Here is a 14,811-nt window from a genome sequence, read left to right as displayed (position 1 = left end):
TCTCTCTCTCCTTCAAATCAATAAATAAAAAAAAATTTAAATAATTAAGTCTAAAAAATTCCAAAAGGTCTGAAATGAAAAAAAAGATAATAGAAAGTGAGCAAAGAAAATGCAAAGCTTGTAATGTTAAAAGTACTGACCATGGCTAATTAATGGGATTTTTAAATCCAGATAGCAATTAAATCTGGGTAACAACAGTATATGATTAAGGAAGGAATATAAAAAATTAGACCATTCTTTAGTGCTTATCATTATTCAGAAAAAATGTAAAGTGCTAACTTTAGAACTTAAATAGGCTTTTTAAAATATGCAACATAATCACTAAAAGAAGAAATAAAGTATGTAACTTCCAAAATAATAAAAAAAAAGGAGAGCAAAGAAAGTAAGAAAAACAAAACTGTATCAACCTAAAAGAGGGCAAAAGAGGAGAATTAAAAAAAAAAGAACACAGATAAATTTAGACAAATAGAAAGCAAATGTAATGTGGTAAAAATAAATTCAAATCTATCCGTCATCAGCATCAATTTAAACAAATTAAATACTTTAGTTAAAAACAAAGAATGTAGAAAAGGATTTTTTAAAAGCCCAGCTATGTGTTACTTAAAAAGAGACACAAAACACAAGGTATAGTGGGGAAAAGAGAAATGAAAAAAATACATATCAGACAAATGAAAATTAAAAGTTACCACAGATTTATTAGTACAAAGTAAAATAAGCTTTAAGGCAAAAAGAATTAACAGAAAAAAAGAGAGTCATATAAAAAGTTCAATTCACTAAAAAGATAAACTAAATATAAATGTGAATGTACTTAATAACATGGCCTCAAAACAAAGAAAATATTACCAAAACAAAGATGTAATACAGAAAGTTGATACAGTAAAAAATTGCTTCTTTGAAATCAGAATAGTATAATTATCAAAACTCAAGCTAGACTGAACAAGGAAGGTAAAAAGCACAAATCAAGAATATTAAAAATTTAAAAGAAAAAACTGATTTAGAAAAACAGAATAATATTATAAACAACATGTTAATAAATTTGAAAATATGGGGAACTAGAAAAAATTTTTAAAGTTGCTAAAGAAAAAAAATAGAAACCCCGAGTGTTTTATAACCATTAAAACATTTTGACTACCAGTTTTACAAGTTCTATACAGAAACTTCCTGGCTAGTTTTACAAGCATGTCTGATCATTCGAAGAACAGATCATTGATTGGCGTGTTGCACAAAATAAAGAGAATTTTATATTCTATTTGAGAGAATGGGATAGAAGAGGAACAGAAGGAGAAACATCTTCCAGCTGATTTTCTAAGGACAGTACACCCTGATACCAAAATTGGACAGGGACACTGTAAGAAAGGAAAATTGCAGGCCAACAGCACTCTTAAACAGAGATGCAAACATCTCCTCCACCCCCAAATATATGCAAACCAAATCCAACCATATATAAAAAAAGAAACTATATACTAACAGACTGTAAGACTGGTTCAACAACAGAAAAACCTATTAATATAACTCACCACATTAACCAATTAAAGAAGAAAATCCGTATTTTTATCTCAATAGTTTCTTTTAATTAAATTTATTGGGGTGACATTGGTTAATAAAATTGTATAGGTTTCAAGTGCAAAATTCTGTAACACATTATTTGTATATTGTGCTGCGTATTTGCCACCCAAAGTCAAGTCTCCTTTTGTCATCAGATATTCGACTCCCTTTACTCTTCACTACCCCCCCCGCACCGGTCACCACCACTGTTGCCTATGGGTCTCAGGAGTTTCAGAAGAAACATTTGTCATCATCTTCATTAAGGATAATCAGCACATTAAAATCAGATGTGGGATGACAGTGGCCGAGTGGTAAAACGTTTATATTGCTCTCTTTGGTGGCAATACAATGTGAAATAACTCTTTCAGATTTAAATGAAATCTTCCTGAAGTATTACATTGAGGAGAACGTGTCAACAGTAGGTGATCCCAGGACTCTGCCAAGTCTTAAAGAACCTTCCCTGCAATATAACTCCCCGTAAAACCATCTTAGTTTTGAAGAACTTCGAAGAAAGTAGAAGGCAATGGTAATCATTGTTACGAACATTTACCTTGAGTTTATGTTCCTTCCTGTTTACAATCACAGCTGTGATTTGCTGGTCCATGAAAATCAGGATGGTGACCAACAAAGCAGGGATGGCAGCCGCAAGGGACACCCACCAGGGGTTTGCACCGAATGGCGGGACAAACCAACCGCGGTGTGGACTTGTTGGCTTGAAGAAGAGAGAAAACAAACAATGTGAATACATACCACTCGGTGAAAAATCCACGGGAGAGACACACTTTTATTTTTGCAGAGACAACACACTGAAAGATGGAAATAGTTTTACTGATAGACTAGACAAAGATTATTTACCAAAAGTTTCCTAAAGGAGGTTATTTTTAAGGCAATATTTTAAATTAAGGAGACTGAGAATATAGGCTAGTGGAAAGAAACAATCTAAGATAGGACTCACCATGGAAGAAAGTAGTTTACGTTTAAGGGCCAGCCATAAGAAAACCCCAGACAGAACACTCAGTACAGAGACTGGCGAGGAATTACAAAGCTACCACGAACTTGGTTCTTGGACTTTAGCAATTATACTGAAGTTGTTTCTAATACTGCCAAATTATAATAATTTCAAAGTATAATACAAAAAAGGCTACAAATATTTTATATGCTCTACTCAAATATTTTGAACACTGTGAGGTTTCTTATTTTATGTATGAAAAAGAACCCAAAATAACTAGTGTGATCCTCAGAAATATCACAGAAAATGAAAAATATGGTTATTCTAGTTCCCAATCTATCTTCTCAGCAGATCATATGTCTCAAAAAACTATTTCCTACCCTTTTTTCTAACTTTAAACAATGCAAATAAACCAACATAGAATCCTATTTGTGAATTACTTTCCCCACATTTACTATGAAAAAAGTCTCAGTCGTCCTCTAAGGTATTTCTGTTTTTCATCTCACTGTACTTCTAACTCCATCACTGAACCTATCCACATCTTACTACCTGTACCAGGTTGTGAGTTTGTAAGGAAAGGAACTCAGTCTCCCTAATCAGTACATTACAAATATCCAGTACAGGGCCTGACTCAAAGCAAACATCCAGGAAATAATGGCTTTGATGAACTAATGATTAATGCATGAGGACTTTTCTTTGCTAATTAATATGTGATGGCAGAGATAATGCAAAAATATCCTGTTTGCTCTAGATACCCCTTCCTCACTGAGTAGCTATTAAGCTAAAACTATAGTCAATTTAGTTTGTCTTAGGAAGTTTATGGTCTCCATAATGGAGAGAGAGGTTAGGAGTATTCTAGAATATAGGTGAAAAACTTATAATGGAAAATTAGGTTCAGATATTTAAGAATGACTGAAATGTAAATTTTGACCAGTAGGCCTGAACATACAAACAGATTTATAAAATGAATAAATTTTATGTCTTGTTTGTGATAACTAAAATGCACATTATACATAAATGTGTGTGTGTATACATGGCAGGTAGTTTGGTAGCAAAAAAAAAAAACATTGAATTAGTAATGTAATCGTGGGCATTTTGCTTAACTATTATAACTTAAACACCAACTTCATAAAATCAGGATGATGATAATTACATTACATCCCAGAATTATTCTAAGGATCAAAGTAATAAGTTGTATGAAAATACTTTGGATATTTTAAAATACTCTAAAAGTATAAAGCAGTTTGTAATGTTATTATAAGGTATTTTTCCTTTTTTTTTATTGTTGTTCAAGTACAGCTGTCTCCATTTTCACACCACCTTGGCCCCATGCCCCACCCATCCCTGTCTCCCACCCTCGAACCCACCCCCTTTGGCTTTGTCCATGTGTCCTTCATACATGTTCCTTGATGACCTCCCCCCCCGCATTCTCCCCTCCCCCATTTCCTCTGGTTACTGTCAGTTTGGTCTTTATTTCAATGTCTCTGGTTATATTTTGCTTGCTTGTTTGTTTTGTTGATTAGGTTCCACTTATAGGTGAGATCATATGGTATCTGTCTTTCACTCCCTGGCTTATAAGGCATTTTTCTATAAAAAACAATAAAATGTGAACTTTGCATTTGATCCTATTCAGGCACTTAATTTTAATAAAGAAACAGATAAAATGTAAATATATGCACCCAGCAAGAGAACATTATTGAGTTATATGAAGAACTGAACAATTGTGCAAACTAACTAAGGAGAGATGCGACAAAAAGAATAGGGGAAAGAAAGCCAAAGAGTTCCAGGAATGACCAAAAGACAGAAGCTCACGTACCTTGAACTCACTTGGCACAATCAGTTTTGGAGTATCCACACCTACCAGGGCATCTATTGCACAAAAGATGAGAATGGACAAGATAATGGCAAAATCACTGATCAGTTTTCTTGCCTGGAAAAAAAAGAAGAAAACAGGGACTATTTAGCCCTGGGTCCACATATATGCCTGTGTTTGAACTGAACAAAGAATTCTGTATTTGCTAACAGTAACAGCTTCATCAATAAATTAAAGGAGGTGTCACACGACACATAGATTATTTTTTAAATTGTTTTGTATCACTTTCTCACCTGGCCAGTGATAATCTCACTCCATAGCACAAGTCAGTGTGTGTGCATACAGGGGAGGGAGCTCAAAGGTAACATATCTCTGAAATACTGCATAAGCACTTCACGTGCGTGCAGCACAAAAGAGACCTGGATAAGGATGCAGTCTCAGAGCACGTTTTAAAAATCTGCACAAAAACACAGAGGAGCTCCAGTCCCCTGAGTGGACTCAAGCCCTCAGAGAAATGTGAAGTGATGGCAGATGGAAATTTGATGGCTTCACTAACTTTTTCAAAGAAAACGTTTTTCACTCTATATTGGTCCTTAAAATTTCCTATATGTGAAGTATCTGTTCTCCACCACTTCTTAAGTGGGACTGCCATTAGTCAACAGCCTTCACCAGCCTAAGTACCTGCCACTGGGCAGGACAAGGGCTGGGTTTTACGGGATGTAGCATTGAACCCAGACCTTTCCCACGGAGTGGGTGCAGAAGGCCATTTCTAAGTCAGCCCAAGAGCCTAAGATGGCTTAGGTGCATTGGCATTCCTCCTCTGTGCTCAGCGGCACTGACAACAGCCCAGGAGCATTACTAGAGCAAAGACCCCGAGTTTCCCTCCAAGGTGTGTGCACACGGTAGTACATAAACTAATCACTCAGCATGAACTTATTCAGCACCCAACACTTTGCCTGGCACGAGGAATATCGCAGTGACCAAAACAGACACAATCCTGTCCCCATGAAGCTCACAGTCAAGTCACACACAAGGAAGCCTGCTCCTAAATACTGTAACATCAAGGCTGACGGAGCAGTCGTCAAGTTTTCTCAGGGTGAGCACTCAGGCCCCTGGTGGTGCCAGATGGAGAAACACCGGTGATGGGCTGAGTGGCTGCACTGTTCCCAGGAGAGAGGGTCTTTGAAAAGAGTAGCAGCACTACTGCAGTCGGAGTTCGGTAGAAATGGAAGTGAAGGGCGAAATGCTTTGATGAGGTGGTACGCTAAAGGCTGTGGTGGCGGTCAGTCCTTGACCACTACCAGCTGTCAGGAGCCTTGGCACTAACTAGCAGCAGGATCATGGACGGTGCTTTCGGCCAGAAGTTCCTTTCCCTCTTGGAGAGCTGGGTTCTGCTAGACTTAGCTTTCTTGAGAAGTACACAGAGCAGAGGAGAAAGCCAACTATGGGATAGGGGCAAGTTAACACCAATCACACACAATAATTTCAAGCATAAATAGATGGCATGGGTCAATTTGGGGATAAAATATGGCATGGCAGTGAGAAGCAGTTTCTATAGTCAAATTACCTGAGCTGGAAGTCCAGCACCATTATTTCCTATCTGTCAATACTTACCCTTTCTTGGTATCAACCATTCCACCTGCAAAATGTAGCCAAAATAGCCCCTAACAAATCCATTGGTTTGTTCTAAGAATTAAATCAGATAACAAGGAAAGTGCTTAATATAATACCTGAAATATAATTACCTCTCATAACACACGTTAACTATTTTTTTTCAAGTTCCACAGGCTTCTTTGGCTGAAAAAAAACATTGGAATAACTAAATAATCTACTGTTAGGAGGTCTTTGAAAGGAATCTTCAAATACAAGGAACAAGAAATAAAAACCCAGTAATAGCATGGAACTGCCACTCAGAGCTAATTTTGGATGGAAGTATCTGGAGTAACCTACAAAAAGAGGATGTTTGCTAGGGACTCAATACTGGAAAAAACTCCCATTTCTTTCTTTCTTCCTTCCTTCCTTCCTTCCTTCCTTCCTTCCTTCCTTCCTTCCTTCCTCCCTCCCTCCCTCCCTCCCTCCCTCCCTCCCTCGTTTCTTTCTATCAATCAACTTTATATGTTAGCACAGTTCTAGATTTACAGAACTGAGAAGACAGTTGAGAGAGTTCCATATACCTTCCCTATCACAATTTCCTCTATTATTCACACCATGCATTACTGTGACATGTTTAGAAATGCCCATTTCTACAGTTTTGTGCAAGTAAGTGTTGACACGGGCAGTTCAGGATGACCTGGCAAAAGATAGTCATGTGAGGCAGTTTCGGGGATATATTAAGATGTTAACAACCTCTCTAGTCCAATAGGTTAAAAATCCCTAGAATTACAGAAGTCATTGCAAAGGCAAAAAAAAAAAAATTTCTCTTTTCTTTATCACCCTCCTAATCCTTACCCAGTAAATCCAACCTCCTGACAACTCAGTTATACTAGAAATTGTTCAAAAAGTTGATTTTAAAAAGACAGTGATCCTCTTTATTTTAGAAGGCATTCTTAGTCTTCCATAAACAGAACACTGAAGCCCCAAACCTACTTTCTCAGTAGTTTTTTCCATCCTAATTAATAGCAGCTTATTTTTCCTACTGCTTCGGCCAAAAATTTTGGATAATGCATATGACTCTTCTCTCTCTCACCTAAGAGGCCAGCAAATCATCTTCATAACAATGGCAGGGCCCTGTTACTTCTCGCTACCTCCACTGCTACTACCGCCTTCTTCTAAGCCACCCCTTTATTTCATTTGGCTTCCTAACTCATCTTCCTGCTTCTACACTTGCCCCCTATTCAGTGCACTGCCAAGGTGTCACCCAACATAATCATATTAAAATTTAGGTCAGATAATGGAGTAGACAGAATAATGCCCCCTAAAGTCACCCAAGCCTTAATTCCTGGAGCCTAAAAATATGTATGTTACATGACTAGAGAGAATTAAGGTTGCAGATAGAATTAAAGTTGTTCATCAGCTGACCTTGAGATTGGAGAAATGATCTGGTATTATTATGGTGGGCCCAATGTAACCATAAGGGTGCTTCTAAGTGACAGAGAGAGCCAAGAGGGTCAGGGTCAGAGTGATATAGTGTGACAGAAGTGACGGGCCATTATTGGATTTGAAGATGGAGAAAAGGGGCCATAAGCCAAGAAATATGGGCCGACTCTAGAAGCCTGAAAAGGCCAGGAAACACATTCTCCACCAGAGCTTTCAGAGAGAACACAGCCCTGCCAACACCCCGATGTGAGCCCAGTTACACCCATTTCAGACCGCCAGATCTCAAGGCAATGAATCTGTGTTGCTTTAAGCCATAGTATTTGGAGTGCTTTGATATAACAGCCATGGAAAACTAATAACTAATATAACTAAATAGTTTATCTCTGTTAACATAGTTTTTAGTTTCCCAAATCTACATATCAATGTATAAACCTAAAAGAGCCCCTCGTCAACAGTATCTTGTCAAGTGTGGCACTACTGAACTGTAAGTAGAAAGGGAGCTAAAAAGACAAGTGCTGATAAGCTTCGAGATTACATTTCTTACAATTTACGGGGGGAGGGGATCTACTCAGGTTTACTTATAATAGTACTGCTTAACCTCATTAAAAAGCACAGCCAGGGTGATGTGTTCTATATAACATACTATTTCTCCTTCCTTCCCCTTAGATTGTACAATTCAGTTCAGTTACAGCAGAATTCACTCCTGGAGAGTGTTTGTAAGATATGAATTTCTAAGATAGTGGATCCAGCTTAAACTTCACAGTCAAGGAAATTGACTTTTCCCAGGCCACTTTTGCATTCAACTCTAAATCCTCTAATTAGAGAAGGCAGGCGGGGGTGCTACTTTAGCAGACTGTTCAGGTCCTGTCCTACACTAAAAAGGAAGTCTGATTTGAATGAGGTAAACCTGGGAGAACTAGCAAGTGCCCTAAACTGTCAAGCATTGAGTACATGCAGCTTATTGGGGATAGGTACTCAATAAGCTCTATGAGGACACCCGAGGACCTGTGTATGGGAGCTTTGAGTCTGGCTCTGAGGAAATAAAAATTGCTTTCTCTGAGCCCTCCCCACATTTCCAAACACATTTAGAAAAGAAACACATGTGAATTTCCTTTCTTTTTTTGGTTTATTTTACCTTCCATTTTCATCAAACTTGATCTCTTTCAAACACTCCAAAACAATACCCTTTTATGTGGCACTATACATATGAGGAAATAAAATTAGAAATGCATAGGTCCTAATTCACTACTAGATATTTCTGGTAATGATTAGAAGTGCCGAAGTTTCATGAGAAGACCTGTTTGCACGAGATTTCATACCCAATCCTTTGAATTCAGAGGCCTCACACCTAGCTTGAACAAACACCCTAAATTACAGGTGACTGTCCAATCAAATGCTAAGCATCTCCAGGCTTAAGCCTCAATATTCTAGGAATATAAACTATTATATTCTAATGAAAAACAAATTAAGATAACTCATCCCAGACATGAAAGAGCTAAAGGAGTTTGTTACTACAAAACCAGTGTTACAAGAAATGTTAAAGAGACTTCTTTAAGAATAATAACATGGCAATAACTACATGCCTATCAATAATTACTTTAAGTGTAAATGTATTAAATGCTCCAATTAAAGACATAGGGAGACTGAATGGAGAAGAAAACAACACTTTTATATATGTTGCCTACAAGAGACTCACTTCAGATCAAAAGACATACACAGTCTGGAAGTAAAGGAATGAAAAAAGATACTTCATACAAAAGGAAATGATAAAAATAAAGCTGGGGTAGCAATACTCATAACAGGCAAAAAGAGACCTTAAAACAAAGGCTATAACAAGAGACAAAGAAAAATATTTCAAATACAATAACCAAGGTATAGAAACAACCTAACTGTGAAATACCACTCGGCCATAAAAAGAAATGAAATCTTACTATTTGCAACAACACAGATGGACCTAGAGGGTATTATACTAAGTGAAATAAGTCAGACAGAGAAAGACAGATCCCATATGGTTCCACCTATATGTGGAATCTAAAAAACAAAATAAACAATAAAAACAGAAACAAACTCATAGATACAGAGAAGAAACTGATGATTGCCAGAGGGGAGAGGGACTGGAGGCCTGAGTGGAAAAGGTGAATGGATTATTAAGAAGTTCAAATTGTCAGTTGCAAAACAGTCTGTGGGATATAAAGTACATCATAGGGAACACAGTCAGTAATGTAATAACTATTTACAGTGCCAGGTGGGTACCAGACCTATCAGGGGGCCACTCATGAGCTGCCTATCTGTCTACCCACTATGCTGTGCATCTAAAACTAATATAGTATCAAGTGTTGACTGTAACTGAAAAATGGAAGATAAAAGAAATCTACGAACAGATATATGTACACATCTGTTTGCCATAAAAAAATGTTTGGTGCTACAACATACACTTGCTACGTCCATTCATGAGTGAGGAAAAGAAAACTATGTTTCAACTGAAGATTCTTTTATATCAGACTGGTTTCAAGCTCTTCTACTTTTGTTTACCATCCTTTAATTATAAAAACAAAAAGAAAAAATATTTCTGCCCTCTGCAGAATTAATTACAAAATATCTCAAATAACCAAATAAGAAGCAACCAACTTAAATATTTAAACTACCAAAGCCAAGAAGAAATTAAGTGGATTGGAAGATAAATTCAAATAACCACAAGCTTCCCTCTTGTTCTTGGCAAAAACAATCTAATAAATCTATTATAAACATATTCTTCATGAAGGATGATACTGTATTAATCATTAAGAGAATCAAAATCATAAAGACACCACAGTGAGAAGCTAGTTAATTTACAGGAGAAAAAAATGAACTTGGCTCCTCTGAGACCACAGAGGACCTTGGGTTTCCGCTTTGAGAGGATGGCCTCTGCTGCTGCATTAACTGGGGGAGAGGCTGCGGGCCTGTGGAGCGGGGTTCTCAATGGATGGAGCTGTTAGGAAGAGACAGAGCAGCAGCAGGCACCCCGTGGGTCCTCGACAAATATTAATTTGCGATGTCAATTCCTCTCATGATCGTGGGGCTTGGAAAATGCTAAAAACAACTGTGTACAAAAGCGTTTATTCTAGGTGAAAAAAAAAAGGCGTGCCAGACAAATATGTGTCTTTTGGCAATCATGAAAAGGCACACCATACCATGAAACTTTTGAAATTTGACCCCCTAGAAGCCAATGCTATAAAGCACTATAAAAGAAATAAATAAGCACTAATATTAGTAGAGGAATCATAATACACCATACTTTGAACCGATAATACCTACTGTAATTAGAATTCAATAAGAGGAATGTCTGATTTAGACTCTAGCATTTTAATGCCTTAAGTTCCAAAGTCAGAGAGATTTGGGGAATGAAGAAGGGAATTCAGCTGGACAATTTATATGGGTGAGGCTTAGAGCTTGCCAGTGGAAATCTACCAGAAAAAAAGAAGTTTAACCAAACATGGAACAGAGGGGTTAGGCCTAATGAAGGGGTTCTGCAGGGATGCTGAGGCGATGTCAGCAGTCACAGTCCTCTTCCTCTATCCTGCCTTAAAACCGAGCAGATGAGTGTGTGCCAGAAGCACATGATCAAACCACATGGGAAATACGAGGTCCCTATCTGGTCACTGTGTTCTAAACTGAAACTGAAAATCTGGAGTTGACCCAGAAAATCATAACCGGAGGAACTCGAGTCCAAAAACACATCACATAAAAAATGACGGTAGGCCCCAAGAAGTTGTGGGAAGAAACTGCCTTCAAAGATGTGATATCTGTCCTAGGAAAGGAAGGCTAAATTTGTTCTGTGTAACTTCAGAGGGCAGGAGCAGACCCCGAGGAGAGGGGCTGTAGAAAGATAGACTTGTGTGTCTACCAGGAATGCCTTTGGAGACTTGAAGCCCATGTTCCGGAAAGCATTCAAGCAGCCCACGGAGATGGCTTGTCAGAAATCAGGAGGCAATGTTGGATTCGGTGGTATTCAAAGTCCTGGCACTAAAATCCCATGATTAAGGCCCAACTATCAAAAGTTCTTGATCCTCTAATAGGGTCTTCTTGTATTTCTTACAAAAAATCATTACAATAAAGGGTTCTTGGGCTTTAAAGGTGATTTAATAATTTATATTAAGGTAAAAAACTAAAAATTAAAAAAATAACAATTAATAAGACATACATATAAATTAGACAATCTGGAAATGGAGTAGGAAACCAGTTTGTGTTAATGGATGGATTTCAATACTGGCGAGTTTTCTATGATGGACAAGTAAGCTGTGTGAATGTGTAGGACCAATGAGGACCATGGTCAAATTGCTTCTCCTATCCACAGGCGTCTTTATGCTTTGGCCAATCAGTGCTCCCAACCTTACGTTTCTTAGGGCTCAATTTAAGTTTATAGCTTTTTTTTCAACAGATGTCCATAGAACTGAAGTAGTGTAATCTTTATTAAATGTTTACTAGATTATGTTGTATTTATAACTCATTGTCCCTTTGTCATTATTAAGAAAATAAATATGAAAAACAATTTTGAATTAAAAACAAGTGTTCTTGACTTTAAAAATTACTTTTGTTGGAACAAAGTAACACAAGAATTTGAAGATCTGTTTCTCCTTCACTGACAGCAAAGTCATTTTCAGAACAGGTTTCAATGGCATGATGTGGTCCGATGTTTCTGCAATAACCAGCCAAATGTCACCCACTATTGGTAACACTAGACATAGAATACATGCCCATTATTTCTAAGTTATTTCTTGATATGTTATTTGTTTTACTTTGCCAGTTTTTACCATTCATCAAAAAAAGTATCTGAGAGAAAAAGGAAACAGAATGGAGGTATCACCTGATTTTTATAAAGAGTTGTTTATAAACTAAACACTTACAGCTTTAATAGAATTGTCACAAGCTAAAATGTCAAACAAAAATCATGTTTCCAAAAATATAAGCCAATTGTGGAATTCTAGACTTTTCTGTGTTTTACATGGATAAAAACCAAATGCATCACCTACCTAAAATGCTCACTGTGTTTTCACTGAGATCTTTGAAGCCCTATACATTTATCTCATCCACAAAGCCAGTCCTCAAAGACCACCACCAGCTCCCTCAGGTCAAAGAAAGCACGAAAGTGTGAGGCCATAGGAGATAAGAAGCATGAATGGGGTAGAAGGATCAAAATGAGTCATTCTCATCAGAAAACCCAAAAATCTAACTTAATCATCACATATAAAGGTCCTACTAGGTGCTAGGCCCATTTATTAATTTATCTTTGTATCCCTACCATCTAGCATTGTACCAAGCACAGAGTTACAATATTGAATGAATGTACTAATTATACAATAGTGAATACTTAAGAAAAACAAAGACATCAAAGAACATTTTGCTCAATTGTATCATCTAAATAAAGCATAGAAGTTTTCATAGCTGTTGATGTCACCTGGAATCTACTGATTGTATTTATTTAAATGACATTTACAGCCAGGAGGTAAATTTACAAAGAATCTTACCACTACATCAATTCACATGAATGTTAGAATTGTTACTTGTTTTAAAAGGAATAAAAAGAGAAAATTAACCAGTTTTTGAAGAAAGGCATCTTCATGCTAATTATATACATCAGCTGGCCACACTGAATTTCACATATTAAAGTACCAATAATTTTGCCTAATTCAGAGGGCTCTATAGCTTTATAAAGTCTCCTAATCACAATTCTACTCTGTCTTTAGGCTTCTGCTTTCACTGCGCTACCAGATATGCAGTGATGGCATTCTTGTTCGGCGCATATGGTCACTTGCTGATATGGAACTCTGGAAGAACATTTTGTGTTTAATGCCCTGAGCTATTTGCCACGGAAGATCACGGATTACGCTGGCATGCTCCTACAGGAAGTTTTGATACTGAAAGACTTTGAATAAAGACGTGAGGCTGATGTAACAGACCAGTAACTGTGGGGGGCAGCAGACTGATGCACCCTTCTAATGAGAGGGGGGGCACAAAGGACACAGTCAGTGGACTACTGGAATTCCACCCATGTCTACTGAGCATTCAGACTCTCCAGAAGTGACTGGTATACAAATTAAACTCCTGACAGCCAAGCTAGCAAAGGTGAACTCTTTCATCTTAAGTGTTCATACTGATGGATTGCAAGTGGCTTCACGGGTAACTGACCCTGGCCTAGGCAAAAGGAATGAGGAACTGAACTCTGGAAACAGAAGTGTAAGTGTAAAGGAGAGAGATTATAGCAGGATAATCAAGGGGACTATAATGAGGTTAACTTAATAAAGAAAAACTTGGAGAGGAAAATGCAATGGATACCACCGTCTGTCAGAACAGATCCATTCTCTATGCCTCTCCACCATGCTTTCTACATGGGGATGCTGACCTGAGTGGTCTACAGTGAGCTCCCTTGCTCTCAGCAGTCCAGCTGGGTTTCGTCCACAGCAGCCTGGACAGGCCATCAGAGGGAGGATAGATCAGAGTACTGACTCCCTTAGCTGTATCCCAGTGAGGTTGCCTCAGGCTGGCTAAACCTCTCTATCCAAGGTCACAGTACCTCACTACAAGGCTCTCTCCACCCTTTTCTCTTCTCCCAGGTTCCAGCAACCACGCCCTTTCCACATCCTTTGGGCCAAAGATAGTAACCACTGCACTGCTGCACACTGGGCACGACCGTCTCCCGTGGTTTCCCTACCCCTAACCTGGCCTTTGTGAGTAATGCCCTTATCAAACCCCTCTGATGGTCATAACGTGAATGTATCATTTGCTTCCTTCCTGCTGGGACTCTGATTGATACACCAAATGTGATTTTAAGATTTTGAACTTGAGTGGCTGAGAAGATAGGTGCTATTATTAGCTGAGACAAGGAATACAGGAAGATGAGTAAGTTCCAATGTGGGAAGGAAACCACAGGTCGACGTTGCTGTATGACAACTGTGGAGCATCCACAGGGAGCAGTTGGGAGCAGCTACAAAAGTGAGCCTGGCATAAAGACGTAGACACTAATTAATTTTTGGAAGTTTGTGAGTCTTGATCACAACCTAAGCACTGGTTTAATATAGAGACTTTATTAATTTAGGAGATGGGGTCAGGAAAATCTCTTAAAAATTACAGAATACTAGAGGTTTAAAGGGTCTTAACTGACAGCGAGCTGAGCTCTTCCTTTATGCCTGTGGTGACTGACATCCACGGTCAGTTTTCAAAGGGTACATGTCAGGCAATGGCAGCGCTGGCACTAGAATCTACGGCTTCTGGGTTCCTACACCTGTGCTCTTTCCATACAATGCAGCATTTATCTCTACTTGACTGTTTCCATTAGTCAACAAATATTGAGCCTGCATCCGACATTTTGCTAATTGATATATGAGGAATAAAATAGAAGTATAACAATTTTCTAGCAGTTTACAGTCTTAATTGAACAACAACTCATACAAATGTTTTGAAATGAGAGTACAAAAGAGAAATGACTGTGCAA

The 14,811-nt window shown here is 38.0% G+C and overlaps 1 protein-coding gene across 7 annotated transcripts in view; it reads right to left on the bottom strand.

The window, feature by feature from the left end:
- Positions 1–14,811, bottom strand: part of SLC4A4 (solute carrier family 4 member 4) — a 385,416-nt gene that overhangs the window by 37,606 nt on the left and 332,999 nt on the right. For all 7 annotated transcript variants that reach the window (XM_071221288.1, XM_053922271.2, XM_053922273.2 and 4 more), the window contains 2 exons: positions 4,311–4,424; positions 2,096–2,257 (listed from right to left, as the gene is read on the bottom strand). In XM_071221288.1, the coding sequence (XP_071077389.1) occupies positions 2,096–2,257; positions 4,311–4,424 (276 nt within the window). The remainder of the gene's footprint in view (positions 1–2,095; positions 2,258–4,310; positions 4,425–14,811) is intronic.

This window comes from Desmodus rotundus, chromosome 4, assembly GCF_022682495.2.
Source record: "Desmodus rotundus isolate HL8 chromosome 4, HLdesRot8A.1, whole genome shotgun sequence".
In the NCBI taxonomy this organism is placed as follows: Eukaryota; Metazoa; Chordata; class Mammalia; order Chiroptera; family Phyllostomidae; genus Desmodus; species Desmodus rotundus.
Note: the sequence above shows the minus strand (reverse complement) of the source record. Positions and strands in the feature narration are given on the sequence as shown.